General features: G+C 40.5%; 1 protein-coding gene across 1 annotated transcript in view; it reads right to left on the bottom strand.

The window, feature by feature from the left end:
• The window catches only part of XYLT1 (xylosyltransferase 1), a 198,876-nt gene that overhangs the window by 19,477 nt on the left and 160,641 nt on the right, over positions 1–18,758 (bottom strand). Inside the window, exons 5-7 of the mRNA XM_059826443.1 lie at positions 16,314–16,394; positions 3,650–3,866; positions 1,429–1,605 (exon numbers count right to left, since the gene is read on the bottom strand). Coding sequence (XP_059682426.1) covers positions 1,429–1,605; positions 3,650–3,866; positions 16,314–16,394 — 475 coding nt within the window. The remainder of the gene's footprint in view (positions 1–1,428; positions 1,606–3,649; positions 3,867–16,313; positions 16,395–18,758) is intronic.

Raw genomic sequence — 18,758 nt, forward strand, 5'->3', positions numbered from 1 at the left:
AACTGCCATTAGCTTTTAAAAAGCCTTTGTTTTGCCTTGCTCATATTTAAGCATGGGTTCTGAGGTGCTGAGGAGTTCAAAGTGCCCCAGATGGTTGAAAAATTCTTTTGAAGATGCTCAGTTTTACTTTGAGACAGTGCATGCTCTGGGCTCTCTGATCTCCTCCTCTGCAGCTTGCTTTGTGCCTCCATGGGAACTGCGAGCAAGCCGCCTGGTGCTGTATGCTCATCTGAGGGGCTCTCTCATCAGGCAAGTGTCAGAAGTTGCCTTTACATCTATTTTAATTTTGAACTTTCCCTTGCAGCTCAGTTTACCTGATTGTTTTCTGAAATGTCATTGTGGGTTGTTTTCCCAGCCTGGAGCAGGTCAGCCTCTGCAGACTGGCAGGACATTTTTAAGACTTGCCATTTATTCTGTTCTGGAGACTTTCCTGGGATTGGTGTTTGGGGCAGCAGAGCCTCTCTTAGATAATGTCTCATGTGCTCTTTTTGTGAGTGCCTGTGTCACTGATTTCAACTGTGCCTGGTAGGCAGCACAGTACAATAAAGAAAAGATCTCTGTTTCAGAGCAGTCATCATTTTTGTGCTGCAGGGCAACACATTCCCCATCCCACACAAAGCCTTAACAAACATGCTTTATGCAGGGAACCCCGAGGAGCTGCAGGGATGGAATTGCAAATCTGGTGACCTTGAAACAAACAGTTGTTCATTCTTGATAGAAGATACACAGGCCAGATACAGTCTTGAGACCGAGTGCACCCTTGAGCACAAGGATTTGCTCTCATGTCTGCCTTGAGGAAACTGTATCACAAAGGAACTGATTAAACTTTTTAAGGCAGTCCTGCCAAGCCTGGGTGATCGAAACCTCATGACTCTGGCCCCCAAAACCACGAGATAAACTTAAATATAATCATGTTGATGAATACAATCACAAAAACTGATTTGCTTTATGCTATGTAAGCCTCTAGCAGGCACTTTAGCCAACTTTTAAGTCTTTTTCAAAGATGCTTAACAATGAAAGCCAGGAGCCTCATGAAATCATGAAAGCACCTGAGCTGGAACTTTGGAAAAACCCCTTCACAATAAATTCACAAGAGTTACCAAGTAATACTGGTACAGTGAGAGACGTGTCAAGCTTCCCTGCTTTCTAGCACAGCAGATCTACCAATGCCAAGTAGTCTGAAGAGCTGCTTTGTGACCTTACCATGCAGTAGTAAGTCTCAAAGGCCAAAACACAGGAGAACCAATCTTTTATTGTCCTGAAATTAAGAGCAGAGCTTCTTCACACCTCTTTCTCCATCTTGCTTGACGGGCTAAAAGCTTCCCTTCCCACTCCCTGCTGCACCCATGCAGCCAGATGGCTCTCCACACCCCAGCAGAGGGGGAAGAGCTTCTTGGTGGGTATCAGAGAAGAGACTGCTTCAGTTACCTGGAATCGGTGGAAGTCTGCTGGTTTGAAGTCATTAGGCGAACAGCCACACCAGTCAACAATGTGCTTGTACTGACACTTGCAACCAAGTTTACGGTTCCAGTTCGTGATCCGCAAGTTGTTGTCCACCATGGAGTCACAGTACGGGCTGTTTTCCAGAACAGTGTGAAAAAAGGACTGCAAGAAAGACAGAGCAGATCGATACATTCAGCTCCTCAGACTTCCACTTTCTCCTTCACTTCAGCCCATGGGCCTGCACCTAATGCAGGTGACTTATTTCTTTTGAAATGACAGAATTAACAAGCTCTGTTGTTCTGCCATATATGAAAAGCACTCTACACATATGCATCCTGTAAAGCATGAAAAAATCACAACACCCAGCCAAACTGTAATAACACACAGTTGAGGCCTTGCTACAATAACCTGGCACAGAGTAATTGCACTTCTGCAATGACCAGCTTTGGGCATTGGGAGTCCAAAAGACTCCAGGAAAGGCACCAGTGCCAGCAATTATTTTAGTTTTATTTCAGCTGTATGAGCAATTCCAAGAAATTCCCATTATTTCTCTTCTGTGGGTTACTCTCTGGTCTAACAGATTTAGGACTATTTTCCTGAGCAATGTGTTAATGATGTATCTCAAGTTGTTTCCTAAGACAATTCTCAAACCTTCACCTTCACCCTGGTTACTATGAAAAAAATACAGTCTCAGACAGCTCTTCTATGGGTGTCTCTACCTCCAGCACTCCGAAATGCACTGCCAGTTAAATGGCCTTGTTCTGAAATACACAATTCACCCCAGGCACCAGAAGGACATTCTGCCTCCTGCAATTACATCTGAAATCATAAGTCTTTATTTGCTGACTCAAGGCAGCAAGGAATTCCTATTGGGCTATCCTAATTATATCATCATAATATTAGCTGTTACATAAATCATGCATAATGGGGACTGATATAGCAGGTTAACAGGTCAGTGAAGGCAGGGTGATTTTAAGAAATCAGCTATGTATCTTGCAAAGAAAACCTTGTACAAAGAAGCTATGGAATATGATCAAATTTAGCCCTGTAAGAGATGATTTTTGGAGCAGTGACTTCTCTTTAAAATCAGCAATAGTAAGACCTATAAATAACCAGCATAAGATTAGCAGGGCTGGCCCCCAAATAATCCCCCTACCCCTTTTTAATGTTAAATGACAGCCCAGTGAATATGGATTTTATGCTTGAACTGTTTGGTTAAACCCATAAAGGCATCCATTCTCATTCAAGCGAGAGGAAAAAAATAACCCTACCCAATTACCCATTGCCCTGTGTTCCTTTTATAATGATACAGAAATTTCTCCTAGATAATGGATGAAAAGGTTATCAGAGTTGAGAGAAAAGGTGATTTTTAACAGAAATGGGATTAAAGCAAGATTATTCAACATGTGTGCGGAATAATAAACCCCTATCAAAAGATGACAATCGCTGCTCTCCACCGCAAGCTAATAAACCTAGATTTGCAAGATTGGTCTCCTCAATCCCTCAAAATGTTCAGGGGCCACTAGAGAGGAAGGAAATTATGATTTTAAAGACAGTCATCAGGTCTTCCTTGGGATGGCTGCATGCTACGTACCCTGGGAGCAGAGCCTGACAACCCGACGGACTCTGTGCTCTATTTGTAGATAACGCACATCTCCCTGACACACTGCTGCATGCCGGACGAAAACCCATCCTGGTGTGCACTCCCCTTCTGCATCGCTTGCAGCCAGAGTGATTCCTGAGTGATCTAAATGATTCGTGACTATGCCTTCTAGCTGAGTTTTGAACAGAACAATAAAACTTTGTTTTTTAAAGAAAAGGGCTGAATAATAGCGAGAAAAGCTACTTAAGAACACAATTCTCCATCTCTAATAGCCTTCAAAGGCTTTGCAGAGGAACAATTTGCAAGCAAAGGGCAGCTGGATTTTTGGTTGTTCAGGAATAGATTAATAGGCTTAAAAGTATAAAACAAACCCACTCCTTGCAAAAAAGTCCCACAAACAAACAAAGCCGCTAAACAACTGCAAAAGTTGTTCTAACACTAAAGGGCTTACTCATCATGGGAGTAAAATTGTCATTACCCACTGTGGGATGATCCAAAGCCCACTGAAATCAGGTGAAGGCCCCTCTGACTTTGGTGATCTTTGGGACAAACATAAACGTTGCAGTTTTGAACACAGAGAGGGATTGCTTTGAATTCACATACCTCAGCAGGAAGCAACGTGTAAGAGTAAAACCTCTTCATCTTTGTTACCAGATCATCATTAGAAAAAGTGACGTACTCCACGAACTTCCTGTTCAGGAGAAACCAGTCTGACCCTCCATCGACTGCGATTCCTTCTGGGATCCTCCGATCCCCCAGGCGCCACATGTGGGTATCGCATTCCAGGAAAAGCCGATCCAGTCCTTGTTTTCTGATAAATCTGAGGGAATACAAAAGCAGCCATTAAAAGTTAATTGGTATTTTGTTATCATCACTAGCTCTACAAATAAGAAGCTACTTTCTCAAACAAAAAAGGATAAAAAGGTCACTTGTTTATATTTCTGTTCTACTCATATATAATGTAGAGAGGTTTAATAAATGATTAATCAGTTATACATTCAGTTATAGGGGCAAAGATCAACAGATTGCTTTTAAACATCATTTACACCTTCTGCTGTCCTAAGACAGAACTCTGCAAGTTACAGAGCCGTATGGCATGAAAATCCGTAGTGTTCATTAACTCATAACATGAACGGGAACTAAACACAATCTGCGTGATAGGCTTCTGTCTCTAAATAAATGCACAGTTTTTGAAAAACACCAAACCATACATAAAGGTGAAATTACCAATTTTCTCCTATGTTACTATTCTACGGATTTTTCTATTGAGGTATAGTTAATTAGGAAGAAATACAATTGCATTGCTCTTTGCTGCAGAATGAGTATATTTGCTCCATTTTCAAGTCTATGGGGAACAATGTTTTGTTATTGCTGAACCATGAATAAGAGGAGCAACTGCAGAACTGTAAAGTTATGGAAATGAATTATTTAAGACCAATAAAAGAAGGAAAATAAAGAGTTGGAAAATCAATCTATGTTTGAAAACACTTTGGACTAGATGCCCACACATGTTTTGAGACTCTCTGATCCAGGTTTCTATTTGTTATTCCATTTTCAGAATTATTTCCCAGAAGGGGAAGCAGGGCAGCCATGAATTAGCACACGCCTTCACAAGGGGGGCTAGGCGCTGCTAATAATGGTGAGCTGCTGTGTTGAATACATCCCACATGTTCTGAGCTATACTAAATGCTAGCTAACAAGACCGTTATAGTAACTAACATCCACAAGACCACAGATCTCACTGGATGTAAGAACTGCAGGCTAACAAGAGCTGCGGCACCTACAGTGAGGAGAATACCATAAGACATGTGTTTCCTTCCTGAACAACATAGAGCTACACCAGCGTTCTTAAAAACGTTTTAGGATTAGGAAGACAAGACGACATTTTAGTGGTCCTCAAACACATGCAACTGCAGCAAGGGGAAAAGAAATAAAAATTAAGGAACACCAAAGCTTCCTGGGCTCCTGCATCTGGAAACGTGAGTGTTAACCCCGTAGGCTAACTCCCTGGTTAAAGTTTTGTTCTATACCAGTCACAGAACTGAGACACAATTATGAAATGGCGCATATTAATTTTCAAAAGGACCGTAAATGACTTCAGGGTCTATGTCCTACTGATAGCTATGTCTCTTCTCACAGTATGAGAAGAAGAGTTCCTCTGTTAACAGTGCAGAAAATGTGTAGATGAGACTGGAGAAATTTTTCTTTCCATGAACAAGTTTCTAATTTCATGTTCCATTATGAAGGATAATAGAAAAGTCTTGCAATTTTAATGCAGTGCTCTGGAATGTAATCTTCAAATTCAATATTTATGCAGTTATCTCCAAATCAAATATTAATGTGCCTGAAAGTTTGGTCATTTATTTATTTCCCTCAAAACTAAATGCTCATTTGAGTTAATTATTTTAAGAAAATAATAGAATTTTATCGACCACATTTAAATAGGAATGTAAAGTTCTTTTCCATTAAATCATTTCTCTCAGGTGCTATCTATACCGGTTTATCACCCTTTAGTCTCATTTTTAAATAGCAGTTTCTTTGTCTGTAATAGAAACCCCCAAACCAAAAACCCCACCTGGCCATTTTGAAAGCCCCTCTACTTACAAACTCCCTCAGCCTATATTACATGATCGGGCTTACAGTTAACTAATACCAGAAAGCTTAGTTATACAGCTTCAGCCTTATTGTCTGAAATTGGCAATAGAAGAGTATGGCCACTCTCAAGATGAGAAGGTCCCAGCAAATCTATTCTCACAGCTTCATGTTTTCCAAAATAGCTGACAGGCTCCTTTTTTGGATACATACACAGTTCTGTGACTTTTTTGAGCTAATGGCTTAGACAAGCAAATCTCGGCATATGGAGTGAAATAAGACAATTCTTGGAAGCACGAGTGTTTTCACAACAAATCTCAAGTCCTAAAATCCTGTACCACAAGGTTATTAGAAGAAAATTAAATGTACTTTCTAATCATTCATCCTCCAGCAAGGCAGCGTAGCCCAACTAAAGAGCAGCAATGCCTTTGGAGGCATGCAAAGAGATGACCCTTTTGCTAATGCTTCTTGAAACCTTCCTAGAAACACATCAGGTTTTAAACACCAGTGACAACCGAAAAGGAAGCAGGCATTTCTCAGAAGGCTCACCCTTACTGGGCCTGCTTCACACGCAATCATTACACCTAAACAGAGTAACGCATAGCAAATAATTTCCTTTTATCTATGAAGCAGTAATTTATACAAGGGGCTTTGAAGAGACAGCTCTCCATTTGGCAATCGCTTGCTCTCCGTTTATGTTCCTTGGGAGCCAAGGGGACCACATATATTTTAGATCTGCTAGAAGCTAGATGATCCTGCCTGAGGAGGCAGCGGGTCACCCTAGCAAGCCCAGGCTGTGCTGCTGGCACACAGAGAGCTGAACTGCAACAGAAGTAGAAAAGGTGGATGAGGCTTTTTTCTTCCCTCCAGACTCTCTTCTAGGATGACTGATGCTCCTAGCTACTCCAGCAATAGCGATTTTGGCACTCAGGGAGGAAAGAACTTACTCTAAGCATATTGGATATTGCCTGACAGAAAGGTAAAGGTGCTATTTGTATGCCACATAGGCCTTTTCAAGAAATCAAAACCCCTCAAACACTACAAACAGTTCGTAAAGATTCTTGACTGGCCATCCAACAATGCTTGCAGCAGCCATCTCTGAAAAGAAAGCTAAGAAGATGGAGGGCAAAACCATGGCCCTACTGATTTGTTTCTAGTCTAATGCCGTATTTCAGTAGTTTCTGGTTATGGTCAATGCAATACCAAAACAGTGCATTTTATGAAGGCATGCCAAGCTTCAGAGAGAGCAATGAAAGGCAAAAAATGGTGATTTTTCCCTCAAGTCTTTCTCTCTTGGGTTTTACAGGACACCTAGCAGATAACTCCCAAATTAAAGTAGAAAAAATTGATTAGTAATAGCATTTCATTAATCTTAGTCAATGTGGAAAAATTCAGATGCTTCCTGGTACCCTGAACTTCAGGTAAGACTGGCACACCTCTGACAACTGCAAATGTACTCGGCCAGGACAATGACATACAATTGTCAGGTATGGTTAGCCAAATACAATGGAGATTGCCATCAGATGAAGACACTTGACCTTTCTCCTGATCTAAGACAAACAATAGGAGGAAAATAACAATGATAAGAAAAGATAGTCAACCAGGAGAAAATAAAATCAAAATAAGACTAGGGTTAAGAAAAAGCATGCCATTTTACCTTATTTCATAGCACACTCCATCTAAGACATTTTATGCTTACCCTTAATGAATTTTAACTTTTCCTGAAGAGCCTCCAATTTTGAGAAGCCTGGATTACGCTTGCAAGCAAGCAGCAAGCATAGCATAATATGAATGTGTGTTGCCAGCTAAGCTCAGCAATCAGGCAACTACATGCATGAAAGGTGCCGTTTGCGTCCTGACTACGCATGGATGCAGCCTCGGGGTTTACACGGTTCCAGATGGTTATTTTTGTACTTTGTTAAAAAACCCTACTGCCTGCAGCACGTGGTCTGTCACACTGAGTATAGATAGTTAACTGTCCAGACAGCTCATGATTGCAATCCAGCTTATGGAACTCCTCTTACTTTGTATTGTATTTAAATATTTATAAATGCATTTCAGATGAGACTCTAGGATTGTGTAACACATAAAGCATTTGTAAGATGTTTAGCACATGCTCCTACAACACAAACATAAACACATAGCTCAGCTCTTCTTATGATACGTTTTAACTACTACTAAATACTGTTGTACAGTTACTTAATATCAGCAAAAATATCACAATCAAATATCACCCTTTTGGATAGTTTTCCCCAAGTGACACTGCATACCACAGCAACTCTGAGAGACCCCCTCTCCTAAATGCTCACACTCAATGGGGTATATAAGACAGAGAGCTCACTGTTTTCTGTTTTCCAAAGTCTATGAATGCATAAAACTTTCTTAAGCATCAGAGGCTATCAGATTGCTAAACCTTACTTATCAGTAACTTCATCACTAAAAGCTTTTTGTCTGGAAAGAATATATTTTTTAAGGTGAAAAGGTTTCTCCCTAAATGTTTCTGGCCTCTTGCCTAGAAAATCTCCTATCGACATTTCACTGTTAACCAGGTGCACCTACCAGGACCTCATCATCATTACTCACTATACAAGAATAAGAACTGTGAATACAAGTTAACAATACATCAGCGAAACAATTCATCACAAGTCGAAAGTCAATGTCAAAGCAAGGATCTGCACAGCTTGGAGCTCCACGAGCATCACATCCATGTTCTCCTTAATGTATGTGGACAAAGGCTGCACATTGCTTTGACTCTATCTGCGCCTCTTTTAACTCTCTTTAGACAAAAATTTGAAGAAGTCAGCCAATTTTGGTGGGAAAAGTCAAGTAAATATTTTTATGGATGAGAAATATGAGAGGCTCTTGCCAGCAGTGTTTGCACAGCCACCTTGGAAACACTTACTGGAGTCTATCAGTCAGGAAGCATAAAACAATAACTTGCAATTTAGGTGACCAAGTAGAAAGCACAGAACAGTAATTTGACAATCTTGAGTGTAACAGTTGCAACAAGTAATTTGTGAGCAATCTCTAGGCTACAATACATTTCCATAAACCAGTCACTGAATAATTCTTTGTAGTAAGCAAGTTCATAAAACTCAAACCTGCACAGAGCAGTTTCATTCCCTGCCTGCTGCAGGCCAGAAATCCTGACCTCCATTGAGTATGCAATGAGTTCCCAGTTGACTGCGACACAACCGTGACTTCACCCCATTTCCATGAGTAACCCTATTCTATGAAGGGTCACACAGTATTTAAAAAATCTGAAATAATTAACAATTGGCTATTTAAGCAGCATGTCTATACTGTATCAAATAAACATCTGTTTTTCTAAAGATACGATCTTGCAGTATGTTTCCCAAGACCTCTTTCTGTCGTGCCGAAAGCCTCCAGGGCTGACCCCCCACTCCTGAAATGGAGATGAAGCTTGAAAAGGGGAACAAAGTCAAAAAGAAATAGCACCTACTTAGTCTGTCAAGATGAGGAAGATTTCCTCCCGGTATGACAGGCAGCATGCCGAAAGTGCAGAATGCACAATTCCTACTGTTTCAAAAGGCTATGAAAAAACTCTCAGTATAGATAAAAATGATGGAAGAAAAGAGAGGAAGAAACAAAAATTGTAACCTGCTTTCCAATGTGTTTAAACTGCAGCATCCTGAATGAAAATGTTATGAGGTCAAAAGCAGAATTCTTCTTATCTTTATTTAATTCCCTTACTCTGAAGAAAGTATTATATACACAATACTACCCTAATAATCCCCTAAGCTTTAATGCCAAGGCACAAACAAATATCAACAATATCATAACGAACTTCTCTCTTAACTGGATTTGGTATAGCGAGATTCAGCTTATTTCAGATGCAAAAGCCAAACTTGTAAGTAAGCACACAAATTGAAATGCTTTTAGTAGTTTTGCCCCCTGTGCTAAATGCTCAGAAGTTAACAAGGAACATAGGGAAATCTTACTTTTAAAATATGATTAGTATTTGCCATTCACATCTCTATATGCCCTACAACAGAGGAGGGCACGAGACCTCGTGGAGCAGCAGAGCATGGCGGGCGTGTGATCACCAGCTGCCCCTCGGCGAGGACAGCACGGGCTCCAACCTCGGGAGGACAGGGATTGAATTCAGAGCAGAAAACACAGGTGACACGGCCACAAAAAATAAGCCAGCACTGAGAGATGCAGTTAGTGATATTTGTTCCTGCAATTTCTGTGGGTCTCTAGGAGCTGGGCTGCAAGTCATCAGGAGACCGAGCAGCTCTACTGGAAGGATTTTCTGACAGTCCATGTTACCACAGTTGTTTCCAATGTATGTTTAAACAGTTTTATGCTCAGTGTGCAAGTAAACTTGGGGCAGACAACTGGTCTGCTGCCACAAATGTTGGACAATATAAGGTTTAGATCATTTACAGAGTAGCAAAAATGGTACAGTATTTTGACTTGTTCTTTCAAGTTACAAGTCTACCTTGAAATATTATGTTAAACGTGGCCCTTCTCAATCAATGGCATCTTTATGGAAGCTAAATGTCCATGGCATTTTGGGTATTCCACACGACATACTGTTGAAAGCCGATGAATATACACATTTGATCTGGTCATTATTCCATCTCTATACAGACATAATTAGATTTTTCAAGCTCTACAATAGGTACCTCATACTCTACGTAATTTGTTTCTGCTTCTTTCATATGTAATTTTCTCAGTATACCCATTTAATGCTTTAGTCATATCACATCTTTGCATTATGTTTAGAAGAAATTCCTCATGATTCTGTCTTTTCATCCACCTTTTCCTAAGCCTTAACGTCCACTGGTTTTGAAAAATCATACTTTCCATCTTCCGGAAATCACTCTTTCAGAGGAAGTCTTAAAAAGCCTTAATGCTTCTCAATATTTTAATGTTGCAGGTCAGGGCGCAAACTCTTCAAGTGTCCCAAAAATAAACCTCTATATTTGTTTTTAGTTATAGGACACTTGCAGAGTCTATTTTTTGCAGTAATGACTACTAGGAATTGCCTTGTTTTGACAACTGTTCCATACAGTCCCTCGTGAGCACAAGGCTCAAGAGGGATTTTCAAAGACTTTCCTGTGGTTTTCTTTTCCACCACTCTTCACTTACGATATCTTTTAAGAAACATTGGATCAGTTTTTACAAAGACAAAAATGTAACAGCTTCCTCTCATGATCAGGGAAGTCACAGCTCAAGTGATTTTGTTTGTTTGTATACAAAATAAGCAGAAGAGGGTGAAAATTGCAAATGATAGTGTGCAGAGATGTAGCATGAATTCACCACACACAGACTCAATGATATGAAACCTGACATTTTGCCATCTGTTCATCTCCAATGATATCTTCTCTAGAATATTTCTTGTCTGCTCACCGCCTTTTTTTCCCAACACCCACATGACCGAGCAGTCTCCGATCTGCTGGGCCTGAGCGGCTGAGCTTGAAGCCATATCATCTACATGGTGCTGCTGCTGGAGCAGCTACAGCACACACAACCACTTCTGCCACGGCCAGCAGATCACAGCTGCTGCAGCGCCCGCAGGCAAAGCAAAGGGACACGCTGTGCAGAGGACACCTGGGCGTCCACCACAATAGCATCTCACGAGCTGTTTCTACTGTGTTTAACATCTCAGGATCTGCATACTAGACGATTGAAGAAAGAAAAGGAAATGGGGATTCAAACTTACCAAGTGATTGAGGGCAAGCGTGAGTCACTTCGATACAGATTTTTAAGCTACCAAATCAGGCTGTTGACCTGTAGGTAAAACAGGGCCAACAATATCTGTCCAACTTAAAAGGATGTTCCCTGCCATAATTATTTTATAAAATGCCTCAGGACCTCGCATGAAAGGACACAAATGTTACTACTTACACTACTCAAAATGAAGTGTGCAGCTCAGTGTTCTTAGATAGCAGTAAGATTTCTGATTACTTTACCAGTACCTCAATTTTCACCTCCTTCTAATTCCCATCCCAGCCCATAAATTATGTCTACTTCAAACCTTCTCACTTACTGCACCTTCCTGCACTGGTGGATGATCTTGCTTGTCTATTCTACCATGACAAAAAACATCCTGTTTCGTCCCATGTCAAGACATATGGCTGTTTTTACCACATCTTCCTATCATCTTCAACTTACTTTTGTTTTTCTTTGCATTGACAACTTAGCATTGTTTTCCAAAACTGAGCAGAAATAAAAGCCCTACAAGGAGGCAAATTGTCAAGCAGAAGCAGTAAAGGCTTTATGGCTCCCCTCACGCTTAGCATAAAGCAGTAAGGAACATTTGAAAGTTAGCTGTAAAGTATAAAATTTTTAAGTGCACTCTCTTTTCATAGAAGATACATGTTGCTATTTCAGTCACTACAGTTCACATGCAACTGTTGGGCTGAACTACCTACAAGCAAAAAATAGATCTTAGTGTGTTTCAGGATACTGACATGTTTAAAAAAAATAACAAAAAAAGCATAGCTGAGGGAAATTTGAGCCAAATGAACCATCAAATATTTCACAGGAGCAGCAAGGTAAGTGCTGCTGGGAGCTAAGTGGTTAAACTATTCCAACAGCAGGGATAATATATCAATTTTTTTCCCTAGTATTTGGGTGCTTAATGGGCAATTCATCAACACAATACACAATAGCATTTACTGTGTGATCCATTTTCTAACTGACCATCAAACCACCATCAACCCAGCGTACAGAACGCCAACGAACAGCATATGCCACAGTGGAAAAAAGGCATGTCTGACAAGGTGATGAAAAAGATACACATCAGCAGAACTGGGCTGAAAGAGGTGGAGATTTTGGGAACATGCTCCGGCTCTTTAGGAGTTAAGGTCTCTCCAGCCTCTGAGAGCTATGATGGGCTTGCGATGCTCCTTACTCAAAGCCGTACAGTTCAGCAACACCTCTGAAAGTATCTGGAACCCAGGAGCCAGAGAGGGGACAACACAACTGCGAAGAACAGCATTAATGAGGAGAAAAAAACAGCACAAGAAAAGAACTCGGATACCTAACAAACTTTTAATGGTCTTTTCTTCAGCTGTTTGTATTCTGCCTGTGAGCTCCAGATTCCTCTAAGATGTAACAGCATCCAGCCTTCACAGCATGTTTACACTTTTCCCAAATGACTACTGTGGCAAGGTTTCTATAAAAAAACCCCCCTTTTTCCTGCTGTTGAAGATGTCACATTTGACTGTCTTTATATTTTATAATACATCAGCCAGGTGCTGTTCCTGCCAAAAACCCAAATCTTCTGGGTGTTCCACATTGTAATAGCTTATACAACTACTGGGTTATTCTTTTGCTTTTAATAGTCTAAGACACTGAAAAGAGGAGAAAATGTAAGTGTTGCCCACTAAGTACTATGTAACGACTCCAGCCACTGTATGCAATTTCATTTCATACATCCAGCTCTAAGGAAATAAAGCTTCTCCAGCTGAGTTAAGGAGCCATTTTCACGTCCATTCCCTTTTCTGAAGCCACTAATGAAAAATCAGAGCGATGCACTTTTTAATGACTTTGGCATAACTAAAAGAAAACTTCACTCTATAAAAGGAAGCCTGGTTTCTCTCCTTATTTGGCAGTAAAACATGTACTGATTGTGAACATGGCTTGAATACAAAGTACATTGTAATTGAGCTGTATAAGCATTTCAGTTTTAAGATGGCACTTCTAATCTTCCTCTCTCTGTTGTATGATCCAAAGACTACTATGACTTAAAATTCAGAGTTTCCAGTTGTTTACAAAGCAGACTTAGCCAGTTGAAAAGCTTATTGTTTAGGAGCTATTATTCATCCACAAATTAAAATAAAAAGTAGCAGCAAGGGTTATACATTGCTTTCAGTGATATTTAAATGCTGAGCTCCTGTATTATTAGTTCAGATGTTTTCAGAAAAACACCTTGGAACAGCAAAATTATTATTGTACATGGGGCGGCAGCCAGTCTCGTCTAGCGTCCTCTCCCTTATCATGGCTTCAACTAGTCATTTTAAATAAAAAAATCCTGTTCCAGTCTGTTTTGAGATAGGATGCCCCAAGGGAATTTTCTCCTATTGCCCAATAACTTGGAGACTGGCCTGTGTCCTAAAATCCTTTCCAAAAGCTGTCTTTTTTTTTTTTTTTTTTTAATTTTTGTTGCCAAACCTTGAGACTGTTGCTTCTCCTCTAGACCTTACCAAGCTCTTGGCAATACCATTCTCCCCATAGGATATTTCTTTTCCACGTGACTGTGACAAGGCATAGCAAAAGGCAAAATTTTAAAAGTAACTGGAAATATTAATAGAAAAAAATATTCATCCGTTACTCTTAAATGAACAAGTTGCCAAATTTGGCTGTGGAAATTCCCTGAGCAAAGGTCACAGGAGGCTAGGAGAATATTGTAAGGAAGTACCGCTCTCCACCTCTTCTGCTCCTCTGGGAACATCGGCTGTAGGCAGCAGGAGGCTGGATGACAGCCTATATAGGCCTTTAGTCTCGCCTCACCTGCCCATGCTTATACAAGGTATTTCAGCCCAGAGGATTTCATCATTCTAACTACAGGGATAAACCTCCCTGGCATGACCACAGCTTACACACCTTGGGCATAAAACGAAAGTCAATTGGAAATGGTGTGTCAAAGGGGCAGAGCAGACAGTACATTTACCACTTTAGACAAGACTGAGTTACTGAAACACTAAAACGGAAAGATCAGGCTAGAGATCTTCACATTAGATACAGTTTCTCTCTCAACAGGTGGATGTAGAGCCGGAAATTCACCCGCAATACAAACAGAGGGCTAACTGCTTTTTGATCAGCTTTTGACACAAATGGAATGAATTTTTACCAAACGCCAATATTACTCAGTGGCTTCTGCAGCTGCTGGCTTGAGTCCTGTCTCTACAGTTATCTGGGCTATGCAGGAGGAGGGGAGCCACTCTCTCTCCCCGATAGAAATGTTGGGGAGCTGCCAAGGGGCGACGTGAAAGGATCCATTCATCCAGTGGTCACCAGTGGGAGCACTTATGGGAGTCAGGGACTACACAGCCACAGCAGACAGGGATGGCAAATCTGCACTCATGTCCCACATTATGTTCCTGGATACACAGAGAATTTATGGTAGAAATCCAGGAGAAAAAATAAAACACGTCGACATGTTGTAATAGGCTAAAAGGTATTTAGTTGTTTATACAGTCAAAGGGAACCACTGAACTAGTAAATGGGTTGTAATTCCTGTGAGGGGAGGACAAGTGGCACATTAGCTCATTTTATTATTAAATTAATATCAGATTAGTGTGTTTAATTGCTCTAAATTGTTCTAACCCAGCTGAGGTTGGCATATTTGAATCAGCTTGATGCAGGCATGTCATAATTCATTAGTTATTTTCCTTATCCAGTTCAGGGAATTTGAGAAGAATCAGATGCACCAGAAGAGCAAAAAGGCGTAAGAGACCGACTGCTTTTCCCTGGCCGTTTCTCTTCCCTTTTCTACTTTAACTCTGCTGTCGATCATTATTGCCAGCTAGAGCTGAGCCTGCCAATCACTCTGACACTCTGCATTTCCCAAACCAGAGACTCTCTTGTGAAAACTGTTGACTCCAATTTAAATATTATCCCTCACAGTATTATTTTTTACTACCTGCTATAGAATTTTTGCATGCACAAGATGAATGCTCGTGAGGACTTCATTTAAACAGGAACATGACAGAATTGATAAATCTAGTGACAAGAGCAGCCAAGAAGTGAGAAAGACCAGTGTGTTATTCTACCTATCCGCTGCGCTGAACATGCGACTCGGTGTGTCACATTCTCTATGTACCCTATCTGAACACAGCCTTACAGTTCACTTGACATTTTACAGAATAAAGAGATGACCTGGTGACCCAGGCAGAATGAAACAATATTTTCAGGTGCAAAGCCACTGGGATTCAGCATATGGAGTTGCTGGAACTGTTGCAAGACTGCAGTTACAGTACAAAACCAGCAATAAAGAGGAAAAGCAAAATTATCAATATGAAGAGGAAAAGGGGACCACTGCAATCAGATGGGAAAGATCTTCCACCTGCAGAGGTTGTTTAAACCTTTGGAAGCAAGGTGTTTGGTCACTGCTGCTCCCTTAAACCACAAAGCTGTAAGTATTACTGATGCGTTGTGAGAAACACAGCACATTCTTTTCTCCCTGAGACCTGCACAGGGTGGATGAAGAGGGACGCTGATCCAAGGACTTCAAAACTGTAGCAGATCATGGCCACCATCCTCACCCTCGCTAGCATGTGCAGGCTGGTACAGGCTCCCACAACTTGTGGAGATGCTCTGCTTGCACAAGGCTTTGAAACAGACCCCAGCTAGGGCAGGTCTTGGTCACAGCGTGGCTGGGACCAAATGGGGCAGGGAAGTACTGTTGTGCGGAGCAATTACCGCTCGCTCCCAAAACATTAATGTGTGCCAAGCCTCAAGGAGGGAGCAAGCATCAGTCTGCTTAATGTCTCCCTCCCCACAAAAGCATCTTTGCAAACTGACTCTGGGGAGGAGCCATTCTGGACCAATAAACAACTGTCCTCAGGAGAGGGTTTCCTCCTCATTGCTTCTTTTCTTGGACTAGGGATTTCTTCACTTGGATAATGCTGGAAAGCCACCACTATGCAAAAACTCTGAGTGCCATGGTTCAAATAAGCGGAGTAAAAGGCCAGCTTACCTTGCGTTGTCCCTCCCGTGTGATTTCAAGAAGTTCATATCACGATATCTGGACAGAAATGCTACTAGCTGGTCATTTGTCCTGCAAGACAAAGAACAAAAGATGCACAAATTACACGGCGAAAACTACTATGTCTAGAGTAATTTATATACTTGTTGTTCTCATTTGGGGACCATCCGCAGACTCCTTGAAGCAGGCAGTTGCTGAAAAAATTTCCATCCTGCTGCTAAACTTCACTGTCTCCCTCTACTCAGGAAAGCATACTTGGAAAGAAGCACAGCTTTATTACATCTTAACGAACTTCCTATCAACTCTTGGCAAATGTTTTAAGCATTGTAACAGAGTATGTATTAAGTAATACTGCTCAGCACTTTTTAAGTATGAAAAGCCAGCTGTGAGATAACTGCAATGATAGTCCCATTTTACATGCTTTGCTACATCTTTCCTAGGGAATTTGGTTAAGTATCTATTGGCATTTTATTTGTTTTCATCCTTGTAATAGAGAAGAGGCCAAGGTTGGAATGCATAAAACAAGAGAAGTTGGATGTCAAAATACCGATATAATTAACAGGAAAGAAGGGAATTTAGAAGGTTAATTCCAATTAGCATGACCGGCAATCTGACACCAGTATTTTCAAAATCTCAGCTGACATGTCCAAGAATGTATTTACGCTTGACAGCTTTTGTGGTCTGTTATTTCTTTAACAATGGAGCAAAAATGTTCTCTATTTATCTAGGTCAGCATATTTAGGAAAACTGAATAAATCATATTAAAAAGATCTTAATCTCCTGAGTTGCATTCAAAACCACAATGTTATAGATACAACACCATTTAAGCAATGGTCTGTAATGGAGTTGATGGCAGAAAAACTAAAGATACACCAGGTGTCAATAGTACTGTATCTTGAACGTGTTTTGTTATTGTAAGTCACAGAAACCCAAGTTAAACCAGAGTCCTATAGAAAATGTATTTAACCTCTGGGGTCAGGCTGCAACAACTTGGAAATATTATCAGGCTAGTAAACTATCTTCATAATCTCATCGATTTTATCTGGACCAAATGAAGTATCTGCCTATCAACCAGCCTGAACGAGCAGGCTGTAGGAGCCTGAGACCCTACTTCTATGCTCACTCATGTGAGCTGTAATACCTCCCAGGGTCAGACTCTGCATCTCAATTTGGCAACCTCAGAAAACCGCTTTCTGTATAGTAAGCTGTGCAGATTTTCACATTTGCTGCTCCAGTGATTCTCCATCTTACTGGGATGAATAGGCATTTAGTGAATTTACTTAGCAATGCTTCCACATGAAATGGTTTCAATGGCTGACATCTTCGGGTGAGTTTCCAGGCAAAAGCTGGCACGCAAAGATGATCTTTACAAATATAACCAAGTTTGGAAGTGCATGAGCTTTAACTTCCTTACAGGATAAAAAATCAAATCAACTGAAGTAACAATCCACACTACTCAATAAAACATCATAGTTTCTAGATTGCTCACCAACCTATATTTCGCTATTCAGCACTGCTCTACCAAGTGTATTTGGACTCGGGGCTGCCATACAAACTTTTCAATGCTTCTCACTTCTTAGATAATGCTTATAAATGCCCACATGATGTTTAGCTCTCAAAATAATTAATAATTGACATTTTCCCACTTCTTGAAAACAATGGTAACATCTTGGTCCTACTTTTAATATTTATTTTTTTTAATAAAGGAACTTATACAGAGTTTTACTCTTTGTCAATTAAGTATGCTTCTTTTCATGTGTTGACAACATGGAAATAAAACATCACATTTCCATTTGGTAAAACTTTCTAGTTATTTGACATTTAGATTTATGCAGTCAACCAATTCTGCGCTCAGCATGGGAGCATGCTGAATTTCTATTAAGCTTTCATTCAAACTGCTTCTTCTGGCCCCAATATCATGAGGATGCTGTACATCACCTCCAAATTATTCCACCACATGACATTAAAAAGAAAATGAAAGGTATTGAACATGCCATAGATGCTAATGCAGTTGCTAAAATCCTCCTCACTTCTCAGAAAACTTTGCCTTCAGGGGTGTATTTCCTAAATGCCTCTGGCACAGATTGCTACCACACTTCATCTATGGTGGCAGCAGTCTCTACACCATCGCAGTGCCTCTGGCACTCCTTCTGAGAAATACTAAAGACATGGGCCTATTTTTTCTCTAAGTAAGGCAATGGAAAACTGAGATTTTCAGCTGAAGACATCACTGGAAGCAATATCAGCTCCACACTGCCAAATTAAGTTCTGCTATAGCTCCACAAATTTCAGGGATAATTCACTGAGCACAGATCTGGCACAAAATCTTTTACTAACCATCATGGTATAACAGAAAGTAACAAGTGCAACATATTTCTAGTACTTCCTTCCTAACAAGGAAATAGAAAAGTCACGGGGATAGGAAGAGTAGTTCAT

Source organism: Gavia stellata, chromosome 18 (genome assembly GCF_030936135.1).
Source record: "Gavia stellata isolate bGavSte3 chromosome 18, bGavSte3.hap2, whole genome shotgun sequence".
Lineage (NCBI taxonomy): Eukaryota > Metazoa > Chordata > Aves > Gaviiformes > Gaviidae > Gavia > Gavia stellata.